This window comes from Sander lucioperca, chromosome 8, assembly GCF_008315115.2.
Source record: "Sander lucioperca isolate FBNREF2018 chromosome 8, SLUC_FBN_1.2, whole genome shotgun sequence".
Classification (NCBI taxonomy): domain Eukaryota; kingdom Metazoa; phylum Chordata; class Actinopteri; order Perciformes; family Percidae; genus Sander; species Sander lucioperca.
In genome coordinates, this window is record NC_050180.1 from 5,911,610 (window position 1) to 5,935,531 (window position 23,922).

A 23,922-nucleotide genomic window follows, 5' to 3' on the forward strand; every position below is an offset into this window, starting at 1 on the left:
GGAAGTGCGCCCTCATTTAGAAGAAGTCTCCAGGCTAATCCTGCCTTGTACAGGCCGAAGTTACAGAAACAGCTAGCTAGCTCATGTAATCCTTACCTAGCTACTGCGCATGTTCAACTGACAACAGAGATGTTACAGAAGTTGAGAGGTGAACACAGGGTGAAAAGAGGAGCTGCAGAAATGTGCAATACAACAAAAATATGGTGTTTTTTGAATATTAAACCATGTAAACCTATTCTGATACAACCTCAAATTACAATTATGAACCTGAAAATGAGCATAATATGGCCACTTTAATGTCCCGCACTACACTACACTACACACTATCTGACTATCTTTTACTGGGTATTATGTTGGAGGTTTCTAATCTATTAAATAATTGCTTAAAGCATTTAAACAAAGTTTTGTGTTGCAGTTTGTAACATTCCAAAATCTTAATTTTTGACTTAAAGATTTTCATTTTACTGTAAATGCATATCGGTTCCAAATATCGGTTATCTGTTTCATTAACTACCAATAATCGGTATTGGTATCGGCCTTTAAAACCCCAGTATCCGTCGCCCTATTACGAAATAACTTTTTCTGTGGTAAGATTTACAGTTTCTGTCAATCACTTGATTTGAAACCTGGAAACATCTGGAGAAGTTTCTTTTGTTCTGCTTACAGAGAGCCACAATCTGATTGTCATCAATGTCGAGCCCACCTTGTTTATGGCTTTTACACTGACCTTGGTAAAAGTACAAGAAACAAAAAAAATATCTCAGAGAGCAAAAAACAGCTCCTGGTATTTTCACTTTCCATGTAATGATCTCCTGACACTGGCTTTCCGTAGTGTGTGTGTGTGTGTGTGTGTGTGTGTGTGTGTGTGTGTGTGTGTGTGTTTCCTCTCCCCTTGCTAACAATGCAGCTCAGGAAGTATGTCAGGATAAGGGCCAGACTGTGCTCTTTTTCTGCCAGAGCATCCAACTTTGAGGGACAATAACATAGTCTTGTTAATCCCACAAAAGCTGGTTCAGTGTTGAAGAAAGCTGTGGATCTGTGAAAAGGAATTACTGCCCCAGGTGTCTTCAAAGAAAACTCTGCGATGTCCCTGTGGCTGGTGAGTGCTGTTGCAACATGTCATTTTCAGCTGTGGGTGGTCAGGGATTCGCTCCCGTCTCGAGGTCAGTCCAACCCCAGCACACCAAATGTTTCGGGCTCAGTCAACGGACTTTGCTGCTGGTTTTGCTCGTTTTAGGTTGTTAACGTGCAACTTTACTTAAACTTACTACAATTAATGTTACTTCCAACCACTTTCCAAAGACAACATAGGGTTTGAGATTGATTTCCTACTTTTTTTTGGCAGCAGGTGTTCTCCATTCATGCAAATAAGCTATGATAACCAAGTTGTTGATATGGTTTGGGGTGTAACATTTGATCAAATCTGAATCCACTTATTGAATCTGAAGCCTTTTTCCAAACCATTATTGAACATTTGCAAGTAATTAAAGTTCTAAATAATACAATTCAAAGATCAGTTATGACTTTTTGTTGGCTGAGAAGGCAGAAACACTTGAGTTATATGTTAATTACATGTTTCTTTTCAAGACCAACTGCAACAAGCTCAAAACACTTGAGGCTCCAATGCAAGACTAGTAAGCAGAGTAGCTTAAGATATTGATATATGATTATCCTCCTATTGATGTGATCATCTAGATCATTTGTCTAGAGAAGAGTCATCACTTGTCTTGTTGACCTACAAAAACACAGTTTGTAGAATGATTTTCACAGGGTCTTTCTTTCAGAATGAATGTTAATTAACTAGCTGATATATTGTGCCGCCGGTCACTGAAAGTTACATCAATGCAGGCTCAAATGAGTGTGCTGCTAAAGTTTTTTTATACATTTTATTTTTGGTACATCAATATCATATTTAAACTCTGAATTTATTTAAAGTATTGTGATTCTTAAGTCGAGCAAGTGTGTTTTCCCCCTGTGAAGGAAGACAGAGTGAGTCTCCACATGACTTGTACCACTGTTCCAGACAATTCATGAATTACATACATACATACGGAGGAGACAATTCATGTAAAGACCGAACGAGAAAATTCTCTTGAATCACTCTTATGTGCCATTTAAGAGCGAATCTCTTTGTGGTTCTTGCATGACACCCATTGTTTTAATTCTTTTATCAATCTTGGGAACCATTGGCTGAAAAGTGTTGCGTTTGAGCTTTGTTGGAAAACCAAACCTGGAAGACAAGCATGGACATTGTCGATAAGATAATGCGAAAATTCTCCTTTTAATGGGGTGGCTGAAATTTAAGTGGAACATTGCATTCATCTTTTTTTACCCATCTAGCTATGGTGCTGTGTACCAAAGTCCCGAACGGGATGATCTAAGACCGTTTATAGGCTGTTTTTAAGAGTTTATTTTTTTAAATCTTTTTGATTTGTCCTTTCGGGAAGGCTGTGCAGTGTCCACTTAATGGATATGAAATGCTTTGTATGCCACCTTTTAATAAAACCTGTCATCTGTGTCTCAACCTGATAAAATAAATATTTTATGACATAAACACTTTGCCTTGTGTAGTTGACTCCGTTTTGACCTCAGAGACAGACGCGGTCTCCATTTGCCCATGATATGTCTCTCTCTCTGTCTCTCTTTTGTCCTGTCCTCTGATGTGGAAGTGTCGCTCTTGAAGGTGTCCAGACAGCTTACTACTTTACAGCTGCGCAGAACGCAATAACTTTCACACTGATGACTGTTTTACAAGGGGCTGTCCGCTCGTCTGTCATTGACTCTTATGCAATGGTCAGCCTCAGCTGGTTGTCTGTTATGTGAAAACAGAGCCTTCTTTAATTAGCCTTCATTGAACCTTTTTTCAGTGTCTCCTTTATGACTTTCACTTGCTGAATGACTACATTAAAAGGGACATTTACATGACGCACACACATGTTAAAATATTTTGAAGCTTTATGGATATACAGTCTACATGTACTTGTATACTTGATGGGTGTTCCTGCATTTTTTTTTTTTTGTTGAACTAAGTGAAGAAAGACAGAGCCGGCCCTACACTGGGCCTTCATACCTTTTCATCACCTTGGCCTACATCCTGTTCATTTCTGCCCTGTCTGGGCTTTCATAAGGCAGCTGATGACTGCTTAGAGGCCTTTGGTGTTTGAGGCCGGTTGATAATTGCTGCTTGAAAGGTGAAATGGTCACTGTGGGTACTTTGTGTTTGGCGGGCACTTCTGTAGATTGTAATTAAAGGTTAAATAGCTCACCCATGCCCTTTGGAATTTTGGAAGTTATAATGTACACCCCCCCATGGATAAAGTCAGGGAATCATTTATTCTGATTTATTGGTTCCACTGAGGCCATATTCACTACCCTAAATATGGGGAAATCTCAGATTTCGCGATCAGATTCATATAGTATTTTATTTCATATAATGTACTGTACATCTTGGGGTGTCAGTGATTCACTAAAACATGTTACCGGAAAAACAATTCAGATTTACAAATTTTAAACATGGCAAACATGGTGGTGCAGTGGTTAGCACTACTGCCACCCAGCAAGAAGGTTCTGGGTTCAAATCCACGCTGTTCCAGGCCTTTCTGTGTGGAGTTTGCATGTTCTCCCCGTGTTTGTGTGGGTTTCATCTGGGTGCTCTGGTTTCTTCCCGCTCTAAAGACCTGCATACTAGGACTACAGTTGAAAATTAGCTGACTGGCTAACACTGGTGCATTTACAGAAATGTTGACTAATGTGCATTGTCCTAATCAAATGAACTTACAAACAAACTGCATGGCATCAAATTCTAAATATTCTTTATCATTTCTCACCAGACAGCATTGTTACAGGTTAGGGTTGCATGCAGTCATTGAGCTATGAACCTCCGCCTGGGGAGCTTCGTAGTTCTTTGTGCCTCCTTCTGTCTAAAGAGGCTTTGGGTTAACAGCCGGGATTATCGCTTTTCTTAAAACAGGATATTTTATTGTGCACTCCTTTTCGTCACCAATCCGAATTTAAATTTTCCATGATTGCCAATTTGCCAAAGCTGTTTCTATCTGTCGACTTAAGATAGAGCAACGTCTCTTTGCTATGTTCGAAGATGAAATTAGCTTTCACTTAATTCCCCATGGCTTTCTGCCATGTGCTTACATTTTCGCCAAACTCTCAATCCAAAAAATGGACGCCTTTGGATCAATAGTGGGAGGGGCAGGAGATAATTGCTGCATTAATCACAGCCACTTTGTTGGGGGAAATAACACGAAATGCAAAATTTAAACAAACAGGACCTACTTCATGTTACATTTCTTCTGCCTTTGCAGCATAATCTGGATATGGATGTCAATTCATATTATGGGAACAACAGTGTTTTACAGCAACCATGTGCATACAGGGTGTAAACTGACTGCTGCATGATGTCATTGACAGCTGTCGTACATTTGAAATATGGGAGAAGGTGAGAGCTTAGCACACAGTTTAATCACAGTGTGTGCAGTGAGCTGCAGTGTAGCACTGTGTCTTCACAAAGTGAGTCTGAAGAGGAGGCTGTGGCTAATAACTGGCACTGGGTGTTATATACTAACTTAATCAGTGCGGTATTTTAAATGTTGACTTGATAATCCAAAGATACCTTTTTTTACAATATTAATATAACTATTGGGTAGAGATAACAGTAGCCTAGACAGCAGTGCAAACATTTTTTCTTTATTGGTGCTTTTTAGGGATGCAAAATATATCGTTTTTTTTGCGAAATATACACATCGCGAAAGGCTGCAACATATCGCGATAGACACAAAACAGATTTTTTTGTGTTAGTTGAATGAAAATATGAGTAGAAAACTGCACTTTAAAATGTAATTGTGCCTTTTTTTAGTGTTGCCTTTTATAATCAATATAATGTTCAATTTGTCCATAAAAGAATGTTGGAAATAAATTCCTTTTATTTGTTTTAAATTAAACAAGCATTTTGTTGGATTGTAGAAGAATACTGAAAGCAGCAGAAATGCAGAACTGAGTACATTTTAATATCTGTTTATGTATCGCGAGTAATATCGTTATCGCGATATTCAACAACATTATCGCATAGCGCATATTTTCCTCATTGTGCAGCCCTAGTGCTTTTAGTATTACACTGCATCTTATTGATGGGTAATATCAAATTAAATTGACGAATGAATACCACCAGCTGTGACCAAAACATCTCTGCCAGCCCCCCATTAAAACCATGACCGGCCACTTCCCCTTGTATTCGCTCAGGAACAATGACCCCTTAACCCCCTAACCTCTTGTCTGGTTTCCTAGAATGGACAACAGACCTGACATTGCCAGATTGAGACTTGAAACCAGCCCATTGTTTGTACTGCAGAGAGGCAGGAAGTGCGCATGATGTTGTATTCGCTCCTGCTTCTCTATCCCTTTGCCAGTATTTTGTAATCTTCTTTAACAGGACTTCAGGAGATTGGTTATGCTATGCCGAAACCTGATTGCCTTACTTCACCTTCACCGAAGTGTCTGCGGGCTACGCACAGAATATTGGCTAACTGCTCTTTAGCTGACCATGACTTGGTAAATGCCATACAGATGATACTGTTGGTTAGTCTCTCTAAGGGCCTGGTCGCATAATGGCTGTCCATTGTTAGCAGTCAGTTGTGAGACTGGAGTCAGTGCTACAAACACTGTACGTATTCTTGAACAAACTGTGTTAACTTAAAGGACTTCCTAAAAACTTGAAATTTCACCTGAGTGCAGTGCCTTACATCCTGCGTATTGTGTGCCTGATGCACGTTCTCATCGGCTCACATTGGTCTTGTCACTTTTTGGATAAGCTAGCGAACTCGTAAACTAAAAAGTTATATATTAACCTAATCTTGCCTTAACCCCAAGATTAAACCTACGGGAGACCTCATGCCTCATTGTAACTTCAAACAGATGATTTCTTATTTTTTTTAGTGATTATCAATTTACCAATTATCAATGATCAATGATCAGTTTACTTGCTCCTTGTATTGCTGGCACAGCTGCAACCATGATTAAACTTCACTGCAGATTTTTAAATTACTTACTGACTGCTAATACATTCTCAAATCGAACATCATAATGTTATACTGGAAAACATGTACAACTAAATAGTGCTAAAATAACTATTAATATTATAAATTCATGAACGTGTATTCAGAGCAGGGGCTGAGACATCACGGAGCTCACTGAAGCACGCACTGCTACGTCCTGCAAAACCATGCCCATCTGGGTGAAATACCACGTTTTTATTAAAACTAATCGATGTGCATACATCAGTAATTCGGCTTTTAACTGCTAATTTGTACTTTTGAATTGCTTAATTAAGATTAAGATGTTAAACAATAGGACTGGGCATCGAGAACCGATTCCTACTTGGAATCATTTCAAAAATTACGATTCCAGTAGAGGTGCAACGATGAATCGATTAATCAATTATTTGTCAACTATTAAATTAATCGCCAACTATTTTGATATTCGATTAATCGTTTGAGTCATTTTTTTATTAAAAGAAATAAGATTTCTCTGATTCCAGCTTGTTAAATGTGAATACTAATAAAATTCTAGTTTCTTCTCTCCTTTGTGACAGTAAACTGAATATCTTTGAGTTTTGGACAAAACAAGACATTTGAGGACGTCCTCTTAGGCTTTGGGAAACACTGATCCACATTTTTCACCATGTTTTGACATTTTTATAGATCAAACAACTAATCAATCGAGAAAATAATCGACAGATTAATCGACTATGAAAATAATCGTTAGTTGCAGCCCTAGATTCCAGTAGAATCGTTTCTTTATTGGAATCGTTTGGAATTGTTTGGAGGATTCGGTTTCAAATCTGATCATGGGTTCCAAATTTAACATGCGCAAGTTTTGGTTTCCGTAGCGGCCAGGCGCTTGTTGTGTTGCAGCCATGGAGCACAGTAAGCAGCACTCTAGGGTAGCTTTATTTTAAGTTGGAAAAAGCCCGGTAAAACTGCAAACCACCATTGAATCAAAATAAAACTTTCTTCTTATTTGTGAAATAAGCATGTGACCCGTTTCAACTCTACCTCTCAAAGAATCGGAATCGAGAATCGATAAGAACCGGAATCGAAAGGAAGAATCGCAATTGGAATCAGAATTGGTAAAATCCAAACGATGCCCAACCCTATTAAACAACATTATGTTCAAGGGTTGTCATTTCCCATGGCCTGACAACTTGCAATGCATCAATCAAAGGCAACACAGTGGTATATTAGCACAGGATGCACAAATAATTAATTTGAGAGCAAGAACTGCTAATTGGTGTGCACAAAACAAAAAAATGTTTCTTCCCTCTGTGGAGCAGGAGTTGTACAGATTCGGATGAGCAGTTTAAACATTACAGGATAACTGTTTTATTCTAATCACCTTGCTAGGATTTTTTGGATGTGGATCTGGAAAAGGCTGACCTTTTTAAAAAAACAGGAAGCAGCTTAGAATATACCCAAATAGGGCAGTAGGCCTATCCTTGCAGTATTTTTACCAACAAGTCAGATGTTTGATTCTCACATTTCCCCAAAAGGAAACAAAGAAGGTATCTTGCTGTGTAGCTACATGATCTGGAACAAGGTTATTATGTATTTTTCTATAAGGCTATTCGGCTAATGCGAAATTTGCCAGAACATAGAGACAAATGTCCTGGTTTGATTTGTTGATAAACCCCCTTTTAATAAGGTCATATTTTCAGTTTGTGTTTTTGGGATGGAGGTATCAAGTGTTTTAATTCTAGCTCTTTTATGCATTCTTTGTTCTCTATAGTGTTTTCCATGTTGTTGGTACAATACATATCATGTGCCCTGCACTTTGTCTAATAAGGGAAGGTAAACAAGCAGTTCTATTGCTGGCTTGAGTCACTGTCGCTGCCCTCAGTTTTTATATTAATTACTCAGAATGCATACAGGCCCAGAGGCTCCATGGGCCATTTATTATGATTGGTGTGGGATTGCCAATCTTCATTAGGGCCCCCCTGACCGCTACAAATGCACCAGCACACTCCGCTGAGAACACTTACCTGCCCAACACACACGTTCATCTTTTTAATCTCCATCTCTTGTTCTGTCGTATAGTGTACATTCATACATCCACTCACCTCGACTCCCTTCTGGACATCTTTTCTTCTGAGCCATTGACATAAAACGAGCAATAATCATAACATAAGATGAAGAATGCCTGCAACATAATTTAAATCTACAGCCTGATTTTATTTCCTGGGAATTAACTGTTACTCCACTCAAGACAGCCTATACTTGTTCTTTCACTGCTCCAAGACTCCCTCCAAGCCCCCCTTTCTACATTAAATTGAAGACCTCCCCCCCCTTTTTCCCATCACTATAAGTGCCTCCTTCTTTAACAGACGGCTCTACCCGACCCACCCCACCTCCGCCCACTTCTGCCTTCCCCTCTCCTAATCTTTTTTCCTCCTCGTGCTTTGAATGGAAGAACCTGCAGCATCCAGAGAAAGAAGGGACAGGATGGAGGATGGAGTGATGCTGTAGGGATGCTAGGCAAGAGAGGGAAGGGCACATTTAGTTAGAAAAGACCTCACCCACACTTTAAGGGAACTTCTACCCACTAAAACTGAAGAAAGATTGACCTTTTCTTGGATCAGATCTGCAACCATCCCAGGATTCTCACCAAGACTAACTACTAGGGTCTCATACCTTTGGACAGTGGTTTTGAAGGACAAGCTAGAGAGGGAGGGGAGACGAGGAGCGGCAGCTGTTATACAGTCGCGGACGTGAGGAGGTTTTCACGAGAGAATGGGCGGACTAGACTGGTGTCTTGCCGCAGTCTTCAGTTGGGCAAAATTGTTCTTCTACTGCATCTTCCCATTTTGGAAACAAAGGCAAAGTAAAAACAAGGTACAGTTCATATTTTAGATGCTGTTTGAATTAAGTTTTTTTGGACTAGCGTAAGTGTTTTTTCTATTTAAGATGAATGCACCTACATGTTGAACTTGGCTTTCGTGGCTGCCAGATTTTCCTGTTTGTAATAGAGAAAACCACATGCTGTTTCTTGCTTGGAACAGAGCTGCATTAACTCTGGGTTGATTGAGACAAACAGTATTTTAAGCCACGCTAGCAGTATGGTTCTAGAGGTGGCAATGCCGTTTGGTCGGCTGGTTTGTCTGGCGGTTGGTTGGTCGGTCCACCACTTTAGTCCAGACTTAAATATCTCAAAAAGTATTAAATGGATTGCCAGAAAATATTGTACAGACATTCATAGTTCCCAGAGGACGACTCCTAATGCCCTGACCTTTCCTCTTGCGCCACCATGGGGTTAACATTTGTGATTTTGACTGAAATGTCTCGACAACTAGTGGATGGATTGCAATCAAATTTAGTACAGACATTTGTATCCACCTCAGGATGAATTGTAATACCTTTTGTGATCCCTTAACATTTCCTCTAACGCCATCATCAGGTCAAAAATTTGGTTTGTCCACTACTTTGTAGGTATTATAAACCAATGACATCAAACAATCAATTTTATAATTTCTGTCACATTAAACCGTATCAGGTATGATTTACAATTGTAAGATTCACAAGAGCCTCAGCTGTACTTTGCGTTTTGTGCTTATTAGCAAATGTTAAAGTGGTTTCCGCAGTTAACATTATACCTGCTAAACATCAGCATGTTAGAATCGTCATTATGTGCATGTTAGCATGCTGACAATAGCATTTAGCTCAAAGCACCACTGTGCCTAAACACCGCCTCACAGAGCTGCTAGCTTGGCTGTAGACTCCGAGGAGCATTTCAATGGTTAATTGGCGTGTTGATTTTATTGCGTTTTGAATGTGCTTAAAATACAAATCCAGCGCAAAATGAACCTAGGGGTTAATAACACATGTGTACCGAGTCAACCGTTTTCTGGGATATGTTTTCATTAATCGAATGTGACCAGTTTAAGTAAAAAGAAATCTCTATTTCTACACCACTAACAAGGCTCAAAATAGCACCACACTTCCACGGTAGCATAATGAGGGTCCCTACATGTAAACCGAAGCATTGAAAACTTTGTAAGTGTACAGACAGTTTATTAAAAAGATAGTTTAGAAAGACTGTACCTTTCACGTATACAGGCGGGCGCCATCTTGGAAACGACGAACGCTGTGCAACGTGCATTCAGTTCAGCTCACGTTGCACTGCGTTTGTCGTTCGACTTGAAGTGTGGTGCTATTTTGAGGCTTGTTAGTGGTATAGACAACAATTTCTTTTTACTTTACCCGTGCCCCGACGACTAGCGTTATAAGCTAATTAGCGGTGTGCGATAAAACTGGTCACATTCGATTAGCATGAAAACATATCCCAGAGAACAGTTGACTCAGTACCCATGTGTTATTAACCCCTAGGATCATTTTGTGCCGGATTTGTCCTTTAATGTACTGGTTTTATTGTAAATAGTGTCTTTGAGTAAAATGAAAAGCGATGTATAAATAAAATGTATTATTATTATATTATTATTACATTCAGTCTCTTTGTAGACTATAAAATACATTTATTCATTCATTGATTTCCTCACACCGTTGATATGCAGTCTTTACTCTACGTTGCAAAAAAGTTATATGATTTCAATTAATTTTCGTAGCATACTCGTGACATTCAGTGTGATCAACAGAAAAACACCTAATTCACCTTAGGAGTAATAGCCTCGTTGGGATATGTATGAAACGTTGGGATTATGATGTTTTGCATGACTCAGTCACCAAATGTCCCAACATTTCCATCTGCAGTTGCCAAATGACAATGGAAACAAAATTAATATTTATATGGCGTCCAGCTAGTGATAGGCCTGCTGTGAGCACAGAGGATGAGACAGGCAGGAGAGATAAGCACTTTATTACACACACACACACACACACACACACACACACACACACACACACACACAGAGGCCAGGATATTGCCAGTTTGACTTGGGCACTTTTCCTGATAGTAGGTCTGTGCTGTCGAACAGAGCCATTAATCTTGCAAATGCCACTGCCACTGCTCAGTGTTTTAGTACACACACCCTCACAGACACACCACACAGTACTCATCTACACACACTGAGCTCATCCCTAATTAAAGAACAAAATGTTATTGGTCCATGGCTGTCTGGCTACAGACACATTGAAGGTGTTTAGCATGCGAATCCTTCTCCTGGGGTTGTGCATCTTCCTCTGCTGGCACTTTGATGGTCTCTGTGCCATGAGGTGGCGTTCAACAGGGGCGAAATCGCAATTTACATGCAGTTGCCCTTATGGTACGTCTCCACTAGCAAGTGTCATTTCCACGCTTTCCATTCTATTTCCATGTAAGCAGCCGGTAAATGCATTCTGGTGGCGTTGCAGCAACTTTCGAGAAGCAGGATGTCAAGTTGCTAAATCCAGGCTTGAGGTCCAGGCTTCTTTTTGCAAATAAGGGGCGCCCAGCCAGATTTATTGTCAATCTAAAATGAAGACACATTCAGCAACTGCATAACGTATTTTTTGCGTAAATTGTTTTCAGAAACACATTTCAGTGAACTATTTTCGTAAAAATAAGAGAAAGTTTTCCAAACGAGCCGTCAATAGGGTCTGTTTTAAAATTCGGGAGCAGACAGACCCACGTGAAGCGTTCATCCAATCAGGTGAAGCCTTCAGGGTTGTTGCAGGATGTAGACTCTCTTTCTTTGCTTGTCAGTGGTCAGTGAAGAGAAACTGATAAGTGCTAGTGGCGAGACTATTAAGTGTCCAATGCTGGGAAGCAGGGCGATCCCTGCCGTCAAACAACTATGTGGACACGTACCATTCGTTCTGGCCAGTCTACACTGGCTTTGACGGGCTAAATTGTTAGCAACAGCGGCTTACCAGGGCTGTGTGGTTGTGCCGTGAGTAGATGCCTGTGCTTAAAAGCAGCTGAACCCCCGGCCAGGTCCATGGGGACCCTGTGCTGTGACCCTCTCAGTCAGTCAGGTGACTCAAATTATACTTTCCTTGGGAATGATACACTTACACATTAATCCTACATTTGCCAGCCAAGTGAAATTGTGTGTTTAGGGTATTTCTTCATTGAAAGAAGAGCAAAGAGCGCCACTAAAGGCTTTTCTCCAAGGAAAAGATGTTTTTGCTCTTCTGCCGACAGATGGTTCATCCAATCACCTGCCAGGTAATTTTTCTAAAAGTGCCTGCCCTTTTCCAAACAGTTTCCAATGACTGCTTCTCAGATGCTTCTGTGTAAAAAAACATCTGGCGCGTCAGATTAATGTGGAGCCACATTAGAATTAATTTGGAGTCATGTTTCTGGCCACCTGACGATTAGTCCAATATTAAATTCTTTTTTTAGCTGTGGTTATGTTCTCCATGAACTCCTGACAGAAACATCTGGCTGCTAAATGCTCCAAAACACTACATGTGTTCACCAGCTAGGCTCTAACTGTGTTACTATTGTTATTTATTCACATATCTGTACTATTTAGGCTCTGTTGTTTTATGTACCTGGCGTTAGGTAGCTCTTTTTCTGCTGCACAGAAAGTTTGCAAAAGCAGATTGTTTGACATAAATGGAAGAAAAAGTGAGTATCCAATGTGGTTTACATGTATAGAAAAAGGTTGGTCTGCAGAGTGAAATTTCAAAATGAGGAACTTTAGGAAAGATAGCCTATAGTGACAGGTGATCTGTGGGAAGTGTAGTGAAGTTAGTGAAACCCTCCTGAAACCCCCTTACTCCAAAGATGTCTCCAAATTGGGAAAGATCCCAAAAATGTTCCCTTTTATGTTTACTCATAATTCTTCACAAAGAGTAAGCTTCACACCATGTACTGTAGAGTATTGTTGTTGTGTTCATGGGTCAGTATGTACTGGACAGCCCTTCCTCTCAGCGCTACGCAGCAGAGACAACAGAGAAAAACGTGCACGCACATGTGAGTGTTCGGCAAAGGGAGGGCCCGGGGTCTGTATTGTTTTCAACAGATGGGAGTCACGGGGGTGGGAAAGGGTGTGTGCATGTCTGTGTGTGTTGGGGGGCCTGCTGGAGTGTTTTCTTCCTCTGTCTGTCAACAAGTGAACTCTCCCTTCATCTCGCAGGTTCTAGGACGTCAGCCAAGATATGAGAACACACCCCTCTGTTTACACACTCACTCTCTCGTCTTTCTATCTGCTTATCAGACCCTAGTTTATCTCTTTCAGTCTTTTTTGTCTTCTCTCCACCTCTTTACCTTCTGTGTCTGATAAACTTCCTTGCTTGCTTCGTATTTCTTTTTTGTCTGCTGAAACCTTTAAAAAAAAAAAAAAAAGTAATCCATTGTAACAGGGCGCACAGCTTTGATCCATCTGCTGTTTGTCTATCTTTTCTTGGTTCAAGGACAGTGACCTGACACTGGTTAATCTTCCTAATTGTGCGAGTACCCCGCTGTCCGCTCTCGGCTCTGGTTTACAAAAGAAGACCGAAATGGTCAAGGTTAAAGAGGTACTAAAACAAATCTCACAAGTGATCTGATTAGCCTTGGAAATAAGCCCACCCTCCGTCCACTACATTACAACTTCCCTCACCCTGACGCACACTCCCTCCCTCCCCTCCCCCCCACCCCCGATTATCTCTGCAATCCCTCCTATATTTAATAACTGAAAAAGTGTTTGATTATAAATGTGGAGGCAGTTGGTTCAGTGACCACCAGTGGGTGCTGCGGCTGTACTTGGCTTTGCTGTAACTGCATAGTCTTTAGGGAGAAATATACAGAGATGGATGAGTGCAAAAATATTGTACTCAAGTAAAAGTACTAATACTTTGATGAAATATTACTCAAGTACAAGTGAAATTACCTATCTGAAAAATTACTCAAGTAAAAGTTACTTAGTTACATTAAAAAAACTGTAAAACAGGGTGTAGTGAAAATGTATTTTTCTAATGTTAATATTTCATAGTCATAGTTAATATTTAATAATACTCTACTACACTGTTCAATCCCTGCACTGTTCTCTTTTGCACTATCACCATTGCACACAGTCTACCATAGCACCTTACCTTATCATGGTCATTGCATTTCTGTGCGTGATTTTTATTTTTATTTTTATTCTTATTTATGTGTGTATATGTGTTTGTTGTGTTAAGGTTGTCTGAGCTACTAGATCCTAACATTTACTTTGGGATGAATAAAGTATCTATCTATCTATCTATCTATCTATCTGTCTGTCTGTCTGTCTGTCTGTCTGTCTGTCTATCTATATAGGACAAGGGGTCATAAATCCAAAACTATTTTGTTTTTAATTAAATAAAAATCTATACAAATGTATGCACATGTAATAAGAACATAACACATGTCAGACATGACATTTAAGACCCTTAGGAAGGTATAATGTGCAATTTTAGTTCAGACCATCCCATAAAACGTTTTCAAACAATCAATTGAAAGTGAAAGTACAATACATTGTTAGTTCTGAGGGCCATCATTCTTTTCTTCACATACATGAACAACAGTTATAATGCAAATCACACCAAATCAGCTTAATTTTTTTTTTTAAGATCATTTTTTGGGGCTTTTCTGCCTTTAATGGACAGGACAGCTAGGTGAGAAAGGGGAGAGACATGCAGGAAATCGTCACAGGTTCGGACTCGAACCCTGGACCTCTGCGTCGAGGCATAAACCTCTATGTAGTATATGTGCGCCTGCTCTACCAACTGAGCCAACCCGGCCACCAAATCAGGTGTTTTGACTCCATAAATGGGTAAGACCCTAATGTTCACAGCCCAGACTAGCAGCTAGCTTCTACACACCTAAGTAGACCGTATGAGCTAATTAGATGTATGTGAATTAATTTAGCCAGTCTCCTACATACGTTGTCCTACGGCAGGGGTGGGCAATTCATTTTCTCAAGGGGCCACATGAGAAACAGGGACTGTTGTGGAGGGCCGGACCAATAGGCTAAACTCAGTTCTGCTCAATGTTAATTTTATGTCAGGCGGCACGTTCTCAAACGTCTCTTTTTTTCTCTGGGCATATTAGCGCAGCAGAGTCCACCAAACACTCTTCAATAAACTCCCCTTCAGAAAATGGCTTACTGTTTTTGGCGATTTTGTGGGATATCACAAAGCTGGTCTTGACTGCTGCATCCCTGGATGCCTTGTTGCTTTTGCAAAGCTTCAGATGTCCGTGCCCGCTCTACATCAGTCAAGTTGTTGTATTTCTCTGCGTGTTTAGTATCGTAGTGGCTATTCAAATTATAATCCTTTAACACAGCGATCTGTTCTCTGCAAACTAAGCACACGGCTTTACCTTTGACTTCAGTAAATAAATACTTAGAAGTCCATGTTTGGTTAAAAACTCGGCGCTCTCTATCGACCTTTCTTTCTTTCCCATGAGCGGACATTTTTGAGGGATAACGGCTCATTCACGTCCGTGCTAACGTCTCCCGCTCAGTTCGCGGCTCGCCGACACATCCATGGGTCCGACAGGGTGCAGTTCTTCTTCTACTTCTTTTTAATTGTGACTTGCAACCAGAGAAGAAGAAGCTGCATACGTTATCACACAAAAAAGAATGCCCAGTTCTGGTGTAGTGGTTCCGGGCACAAATCTTTTTCTTCCTTTCGGTTTGCGTTAGTCAAAGTTTTTTTTAAAACTCAGTAACGGATGGGATTTGTAATGTAGCAAAATACAATACTTCACTCAAAACATAATCAAGTACATTTAAAAATACAGATTTTAAAAACTACTTGAAAAATACAAAATACACAACAAAACTACTCAATACAGTAACGTGAGTAAATGGATTTCGTTACTTTCCACCTCTGGAAATATAGTCTGTCAACAGTATTGTAACAAAAATGACTCTTGGACAGTAATGTAGGAATGTAACTAAGTACATTTACTCAAGTACTGTACTTAATTACAAATTTGAGGTACTTGTACTTTACTTTTCATGCCACTTTCTACTTCTATTCTGCAACATTTCAGAGAGAAATATTGGACTATTTACTCCACTGCTTTACTTAATTTACAAATTAAGATTTTTGCACACAAAACACGTAATTTATAAACACGATGATTTAATATAAATTAAACTGTCCAACAATATATAGGCCTACAAGTAGAGCTGAAATGATTAGACCATTAAACACTCTGATTGACAAAACTCATTTCCAGTTTCTAAAACGTGAGGATTTTTCTGGATTGAGTACTTTTACTTTAATACTTTAAATACATTTTCCTTATATACTATACTAATATATACTTGTACTTAAGTAACCTTTTCAATGCAGGACTTTTACTTAGTAACATAGTATTTTCACAGCCTGTGCTGTAAATCCCGATGTTATATTTAGAAGATATTTTGTTCATCAAAAATAAATGACGCATCATGCACTGTTTGTCACACTAGCGTGTGCTGACAGGGAATTGGAGATGACTTCATGCAAGACTAGAACATGGTGTGCGATGTTGTGACCGGCTTAGATGTCATTTTAGTACAACTAAGCCCTGCTGGAGAACACTCAAGTGCAATGTCATTCAGTGACTTTGTGTCATGTTCCAAAATAGCCTCAAGCAGTTAGATACACTTTGAGATCTAAATGAATTATTATTATAATGAATTTAATCAAATTAGAAGAAAATGTAAGCTGCTTTAATCAATATTTTTTTTGTGTGTCGAAAGTGGTCACTTCTAGTGATGAACCCACAGAGAATTATCATCCGCTGCTGTTCCCCTCGGATAAACAGAGCAGTTTAGCATCTTTTAGCTCATTGTTTTGGTTTTTCGGCCCGCAACTCTGCTATGTTAGTTCACATCTCGGAATCCATCGGCTATCGGTCCGACGATGATTTAGGCTACATTTACATTGCTACGTTTTGGTTTAAAAACAAATATCGTACACCTTGCATTCACACTACTCCGACGTTTCAGAGCCCCTTAACCCCGACACATTTGAAAACACTTCTGACCCCGTTTTGGTTTGGAATCTGCAGGGTTGTGTTGCAGTCTCAACGGCCGCAAACAGAGACCTTTGGAAACACCAATGCTGATGCCAACAGACTGTTGACCTGCATGCAAGCAAACCCCGAAACGGGATTGGTCAATTCTACTCGGACTACAAACGGAAACCAGAATGCTTCCGATACCGAAGTCATGTCTCTTTACCTACAGATTCTGCATTCATATGCAAATATCTGTTCATAGAGATAATGTTAGTTCAATCTCGCAACTCTCATCAACCTTGGTTCAGCAGGCGCCAGCTGATTTTAGCGAAAAAAAACCTCTAAAATCCCACTGTACACTACCTGCAACAAACAGCAGTTAAACACAGTTAGCAACTAAGCTAGTGAACATTGTGAAGCACTTAGCAGCTAAAGAGCCAGATACTTTCCTCAGGAGTTGGTGGAGGCAAAAACAGCTACAACGGAGAGTAAATATTGGACTTAAATTCTCCAGGTGGTCAGAAACATGACTCAACTGTCTGCTAACAAGTTGGCATGTTGTATTAAGTTTAATTTACACCTTGTCTCCACTGTCCTCAAGTGACCAAAAAGTTTGATTCATTGTTGTCATGAATATCTTGCATTCGTTAAGTATTGATGCTGATCTAAAAGTAGATATGTCTGGCATTGCCAGGTAAACTGTGAAAGTATGCTAGTTAGCATCCTACAATATATTGAAGCTATGCGTCATTACGAAAGTGCCGATCTTGATTTTACAAACTAGTGCTGCAACAATTGGGCAGGTAAATCGCTATGCTAAGATTTGCTTAGTTTTGTTACTTTCATAGCATTGTCAATTTCACTTTTGGGCTGTTTGACCAACAGTTAAACAAGCCTGGACTTCCACTTAGCAGACTACTATTCCTGATCAATGGAAGTACATTTCCAGGATAATTGCCTGACATGCGCCGGATGCGTGTTGCCGTTCTCAAAATCCATTAGTTAGTGGAAACATGAACAAACTTCGAGCTAGCAAGCTACACGCTGAAAATGGCAAGTTGTGAAAAAAATTTGGATCGTGCAACAAGGCAGGCCTGCTTGGTTCTTTTGGTGAATGATTGTGAAGATTTACAAAGAAAATGTTTACGGCATTTACTCTCTAACTGGGACGTTTTGGGACCTATTGATGTGGACGAAGTACACACGGTGATACACTAGTAAAAACAAATGAGGTTTAACAATGTATCCAGCTAATTTAAATATGGTACTGTATTGTGTAAACAGTTAACATTTAATATTGTATGAGGCATTTTCTTTAGCAGGGTGCAAATGTTCCACCAAAACAAGTTCCTTCCTGAGACTATTTGGCAGAGCCACCGTCACTGCGTCCGGAGCTTAGCGCCGCCCAAGACGATTGTGATTGGTTTAAAGAATGCAAACAACCCATAGTGTTTTTTTTTTTTTTAATCTCCTATCCCAGAATGCATCTGTGGTGTAGCCAGATCTAACTCCACAGCACTGTGGAGATAGGTCTGGCAATGCAAGACTAGCAGACCAGTTGGTAAATGGGAATTTGTTGATTAATTGAAATAAATACATCAAGCAATAATACAAATAATTTTTAGTTGAAGCCCTAAAAAGACACAGATATGCAGTAATGTAGAAAAATAACCATTGTTTCTGCAAAGTTCTTGCATTTTTCAGACAAAATTCCAACTGGAGTGTGGTGTGTTTGTGTGTGTGTGTTGGTTGGGTGGGGGATTAAGTCCAAATGTTTTCTCTCTAACATTGTCTCCTTTAGCGAATTTGTCTCTGTAGGGGTGGCCTGCAGGAAATACCAGGGGCTTAATCCTATGTGCCACTGGGTGAGTTAGTGAGTGAGTGAGTTTGTATGTTTCTGTGTGTGGGTGTGTCTGTGTATTTATGTAGTGTGTGAGAAAGATGTGAATGATGTGTGTATGAGAGTGGGGGTGGGGGGGGGAGGAATAGGTGGTTATTGGTGAATGTTTGTATATATGCAGCATACTGTGAGTTTGATAGTTTATTTTTGTGTGTTTATGTTGTGAGGAAGTAGTGGGCCTGGACCACAAATTACGTGTGTGAGAATATTTGTGTATGTGGGAAGATTATGGGTCCATGAGTGTTTACAGGTGCATGTAGCCCACATGTTATGGTTCGATTTGTGTGTGTGTGTGTGTGTGTGTGTGTGTGTGTGTGTGTGTGTGTGTGTGTGAGAAAAACGAAGTCCCCACACAAGGGGATAAAGAGTCACGCATGGGGCTAACGTGGTCATTGATGAGCAGTGAGAACTTAATGAAGCAGCCTTAGCTTCCCGGCCCCTCTCTGGTTTAAAGGGTGAAGATGGAGGGGGGCGGGACTCTGTTTGAGGCCACTGCTACTGCTAGAGGTAGGTCCTCCAGGACTTCTTTCACTTTCTGTCTTTGAAAAGGGGACATATGTGGGAGGCCAAGGGTGAGATTGAAAATGGTAAAGGAGTCTCCAAGATGGTTAAAGTATAAGTCTGGTTATATTCATTTTTTTTTTGTTATTGTTAAGAAATATAAGCAAAAACCAACAATGAAAGTACTAACAAGTTTTGTGTCCAAAGTCTGCTATATCTTATTCCTCTATTCCAACTAATTTTAATTCTAATACATTAATGAGTCACACTGTTGCACTGGGTGACATGTTCCTTCACCACAAACACACACACTGTAGTTTATTTAGACTCAATCCCACATACTCAGTCCTGCTGCTGCTGTAAATACACACTAGCATACCAAATGTGTATTAATCCACAGCTGAAAATAGTCCCCAACAAATGCACTATTACGTCTCGTTGAGTAACAATTGCTAAAAACTACAGTGACCGGCTGTTTTCATATATTACTGAGCCTTTTTTAATAGATACAACTTTTTATTTGTGACCCGTGTTTTGAGATTTATGTCTTTTTAAGTAGGGATAAATGGCCTTGGAGCTGAGTGCCACAGGGTAGAGAAGTCAGAAACTATTGTGACATAATTTAACACATTGTTGATTTTGGTGTTGTCGTGGGATTTGTTGATGGTCAGAAAAATATAGAAGCAGGTAGGTGTTACCCATAAATTGTAAGAATGAGAGGAAAATACGTCTTATTTTGATATTGCATGTGCTGATCATTAATTGGAATCGCACCCAGAGACGCACAATATTATGTGTGATTTATAAATGTACAGTTTTATTCAGTCCTGTCAGGACAGGTGCCTTTATTACCTAATAAGACAAAAAACTGTAGTCATGGAAGCTCATAATCCGCATCTGTGAATTTCATTTCATTGGTGCTTGCATGCAAAAGGTATGACTTGGGAACAGGTGTCTGTAACTATTACTGTTACTTAAAGAATTTAGTATGCAAACTTGCAGCTGTTCTGCCTTGTAATTGGGACAGGTGTGGACATTTCTGGAGAATTGTTAAAAATTGAGCATCAAATAATGTCAAACAATGTTGAGGAGAGTGACAGTCTAAATAGCAGGTGTCCTCTCTGACATCCCAAATGATACAGGATAGCATTTTCCAGTGTCAGGAGAAATGCCAGGGATGGATGGATGGAAATTCATCACACGGGTGAATGCAGGGGGGAGACAGAGTTTATGAAATATTAAAATGGGCTCAATACAGAAATACACAGGGAAACTGTGCAAGAGAGGGATGGAGGGAGGGGGGAGGTGAAGTGCGACGGATGCTGAGGGGGACAAACAGGGAGGGGGTGGGGTGGGATCAAGGAATGAATGAAATTAAAAGTGGTGAGACTTAGAGGGCTAAAGAGGGAGGGAGACATGGGATGAGAGAGAGAAAGGAGGGGCAAAAGGGATGGATAATAAACAGAGCACCCCCTTCCCCCTTTGCTCCTGTGGAGTAGTGGGGGCAGCCTGAAACCCCCCCCCCAAAAGGCTTTGTGAAACTTTTCCCCGGCAGAGGGGAAGAGAGCCAGAGTGAGCAGAGCGATCGCAGAGGAGAGGAGAGGCAGTCAGGATCCAATTTAGGAGCAGAAAGCAAGTCAGACAGTGAGGAAGTGGGAGAAAGCAGGAGCCCGAGGTGAAAGAGAGTGTTTATGTCCAGGGTAGTCATGGCTATGCAGCGTTGGGCAACTCTTCTCCTGGCTGGATTATACTTAAGGAAGCCCACTGGTCTGTAGCAGCAGCAGCAGCAGCATCATCACTCCTGGCCGTCACCATGCCGTCTGTCTCTCTCAGCCTGCCTGCAGCTCTGGCTGGACCTGCACGTACCTGGGTCTGCCTGTCCTGCATGTTCTGGGTGAGATGACTTTCCACTGGTTTCAATGTCTTTTCATTGATTTGTAACTGTCAGCACAGGACTTCTGTCACTTCTGTGAGCAGTTTGCACAGAATAGCAGACCTCTGGTAATGCAAATATAATAACTTGCAAACTTCAATCGCATAATTTACGTCCTAGTAGAATTAAGAGTAGTGCATGAGTGAGTTGAGTGACAGAATCAGTTTGATGATGCAATTAGCGACAATGAGTTTGCCGAGATTTTGTTGCTGGGTCATTGGAATGATGATACTTAAGCCCAGTACCATTGAGGAAACTCTGATCAAATCAAGCTGGGGATCTATTGGGTGGTCTATCGTCGGGGGCTGGGTTGAGGGTTGGGACCCCGGCTGTGGGGGGCCTTGGCACGGTGACACATTTGAATGAGGCAGATATTATGAAGGAGAATGGGAGGGTGTTTTCTCCATCGAGAAACAAATATTTCTCTACAGCTCCATGCACAGACTAAAATGTTTCTGCTCTGACACTGAGTTGAATGAAATGGATTCCCTGTTCTCTTTCCCTCAGTCGCTCTTTCTCACCCTTTCCCACTCCCTCTGTGTCCTGCTCTGTTTCGCTCTAGGTGGTTGGGACACATAGCTATTTTTGCTTTCTCTTGTATAATTCAATCTGCCGCGCATTCCCGCTCACAGTGAGGGGCTGTTTGTGCACTTGTGTGCCCTCTAAGCTATGATGTGGTCAGTGAAGAACTCTGTGTGTGTGTGTGTGTGTGTGTGTGTGTGTGTGTGTGTGTGTGTGTGTGTGTGTGTGTGTCCACGCTAAAAGCATTGCGACCATGATCTCGACACTTGTCTTAAAACACTGAGTGCTTTTCCTAATTTGTGCTGATATGAAAGAACATTCCTTGCTCAAATATACAACATAGCATTCTGCTCTCCTCTTTTTCAGCTGAATAGAGGATGAAAGAGGAGAGTAGTTGAATAGACCATTGAGATCCATCCTTCCCCATTCGGCAGTGGTCCTTTGGGACATGACTGCACACCACTGACAGAGCTGCAGTCCTTGGCGAGGAGACTGGATAATCTTACACAGCTCTTCATCAGTTAATTACCGTTCTTTCTTTTGAGGAGTGGGAGGCGAGGTGAAAGGGGGGGTCGTAAAAGATTCTCAAAGCCCCCCAGCTAAGCTCTGGGTCACTGATTGACTGCATCAGAGCACTGTATGACAAAGCCAGCTCACTTAAGGGGGCGGGCTTCAATCTGAGCCCCTGCCTTAATAGCAGATCTTTGTTTGCCGTTAAAACAGCCTTAATTTGGGCACACCTTATTCCAACAGATTGGGGTTTGAGTTAGGGTTACCACTAACCCTTCCCTGAGAATGTGCTTTTCATTCCAATTAAAACATGAACATTTGCCAGGAACCCAAAGGATATTCCAAGACCACTAAAGATCAGGAAAAATTGTCAAATGCTTAAATGGTACTCTTTTTTTTCTTTTCTGATGATACATTTGCTGCACTTCTGTCTAGACCGAACAGCTTTGCGTTGTATGGACACAGACATACTCCTTGGGCAGCTGGGAAAGTGAGTACAGCTGCAAAAGCTATTCTGAAGCCACAGAGACGTAGAAGAGACAGATAGGTACAGGGAGAATTAACATGTGTGAGTAAGTGAGTACAGATGCAGGAAACAGACCATCTCCATGAACTAGACAAGATCTATTCCTTAGCCTGGCTGCAAATAAGGAGGGTTTCCTCCTGTCAGAGCAGCATGGTCCTGGATAAAGGGGGATATTTCCAGTATAGAATATATAGAGTATAGGAAATGACAGGAACAACTCGAAGGACAAAGGAAATGAACAGAAGATGCTCTGGGCAAGATCGGAGGGCAAAGTAAGCACGGATGGCGCAAAGGGCCTTGAAAGAGAAGAAGACCTTCGGAAGATTGCCGCTCCCCCCCCCACAAACACTGAATAATTAATAAATGCCAAAAAAGGGTTTTGGGGAGAGTTTTATCAGGTTTCTCTGAAAGGGCTGTGAAACCAATCAAACGTCCTCTACCTGCCCGTTGCTGAGAGAAAGTTTTATAGCCATGCAAATCCTGTTGACATTCAAGAATGCCAGGTTATGAATGCATCCACCTATTGTGGCTTTTGCAGCAAACAGGTGTTGGTAGCGATGGCAAGGTGCCTCTAGTCCAGCAAGGTGCTGTTGTAGGAAACACTGCCTCAGATCACTGCCTCACAAATATTGACCCTTGGCTAAACCTTCAGAGTTGTCAGGGTTCAAAGAACTCCTCGGGATGATCGATATCCATTAACGTACACTCAGTCCATCCAGGTTCAGAGTTTGGTCCCAAAAGGATCGCTCTGGGAAATGGTGTCATCTCAGGAATGTTAGGTCAGTGGTCTTTAGCTGTCTCTAAATAGATGAACCTGAAACCTGTTGTTGCCGTTTCAAACAGACTTGGAGCCCCAACTTCTGCCTTCTGATTAGATTGGTCTCATTTCCACCATTTCTTCCTATTTATTTATGCTTGGCTCTTTTCTCACACCCTATGCACTCATCTCCTTTTCCTCCTTTTTCTCTCTTGTCTGTTGTTAGTTTGATTCTCCCCCCACCGAGTTCCTGAGATTAACTCAGATTTGTGTTGAAAAAAGACCCACATGTGGGGCCCCTTTTGAAATACGAAACATTTCTGTAATTGTAACATCTGGGTTTACGTTGCCCCAATGTTTTTTTTTTTTACTAT

The 23,922-nt window shown here is 40.8% G+C and overlaps 1 protein-coding gene across 12 annotated transcripts in view; it reads left to right on the forward strand.

Moving 5' to 3' along the window:
* tns1b (tensin 1b) overlaps positions 1 to 23,922 on the forward strand; it is a 237,720-nt gene that overhangs the window by 24,289 nt on the left and 189,509 nt on the right. For 8 of the 12 annotated variants that reach the window (XM_036004701.1, XM_031296542.2, XM_036004702.1 and 5 more), the window contains exon 1: positions 20,970 to 21,194. The exons of 2 other annotated variants lie outside the window; for them this stretch is intronic. In XM_036004701.1, the coding sequence (XP_035860594.1) occupies positions 21,114 to 21,194 (81 nt within the window). In that variant the 5' untranslated portion in view covers positions 20,970 to 21,113. Of the gene's footprint in view, positions 1 to 946; positions 1,100 to 20,827; positions 21,195 to 23,922 lie in introns of those variants that run through there. 2 more of the 12 variants (XM_036004708.1, XM_036004707.1) reach the window with 2 other exon arrangements.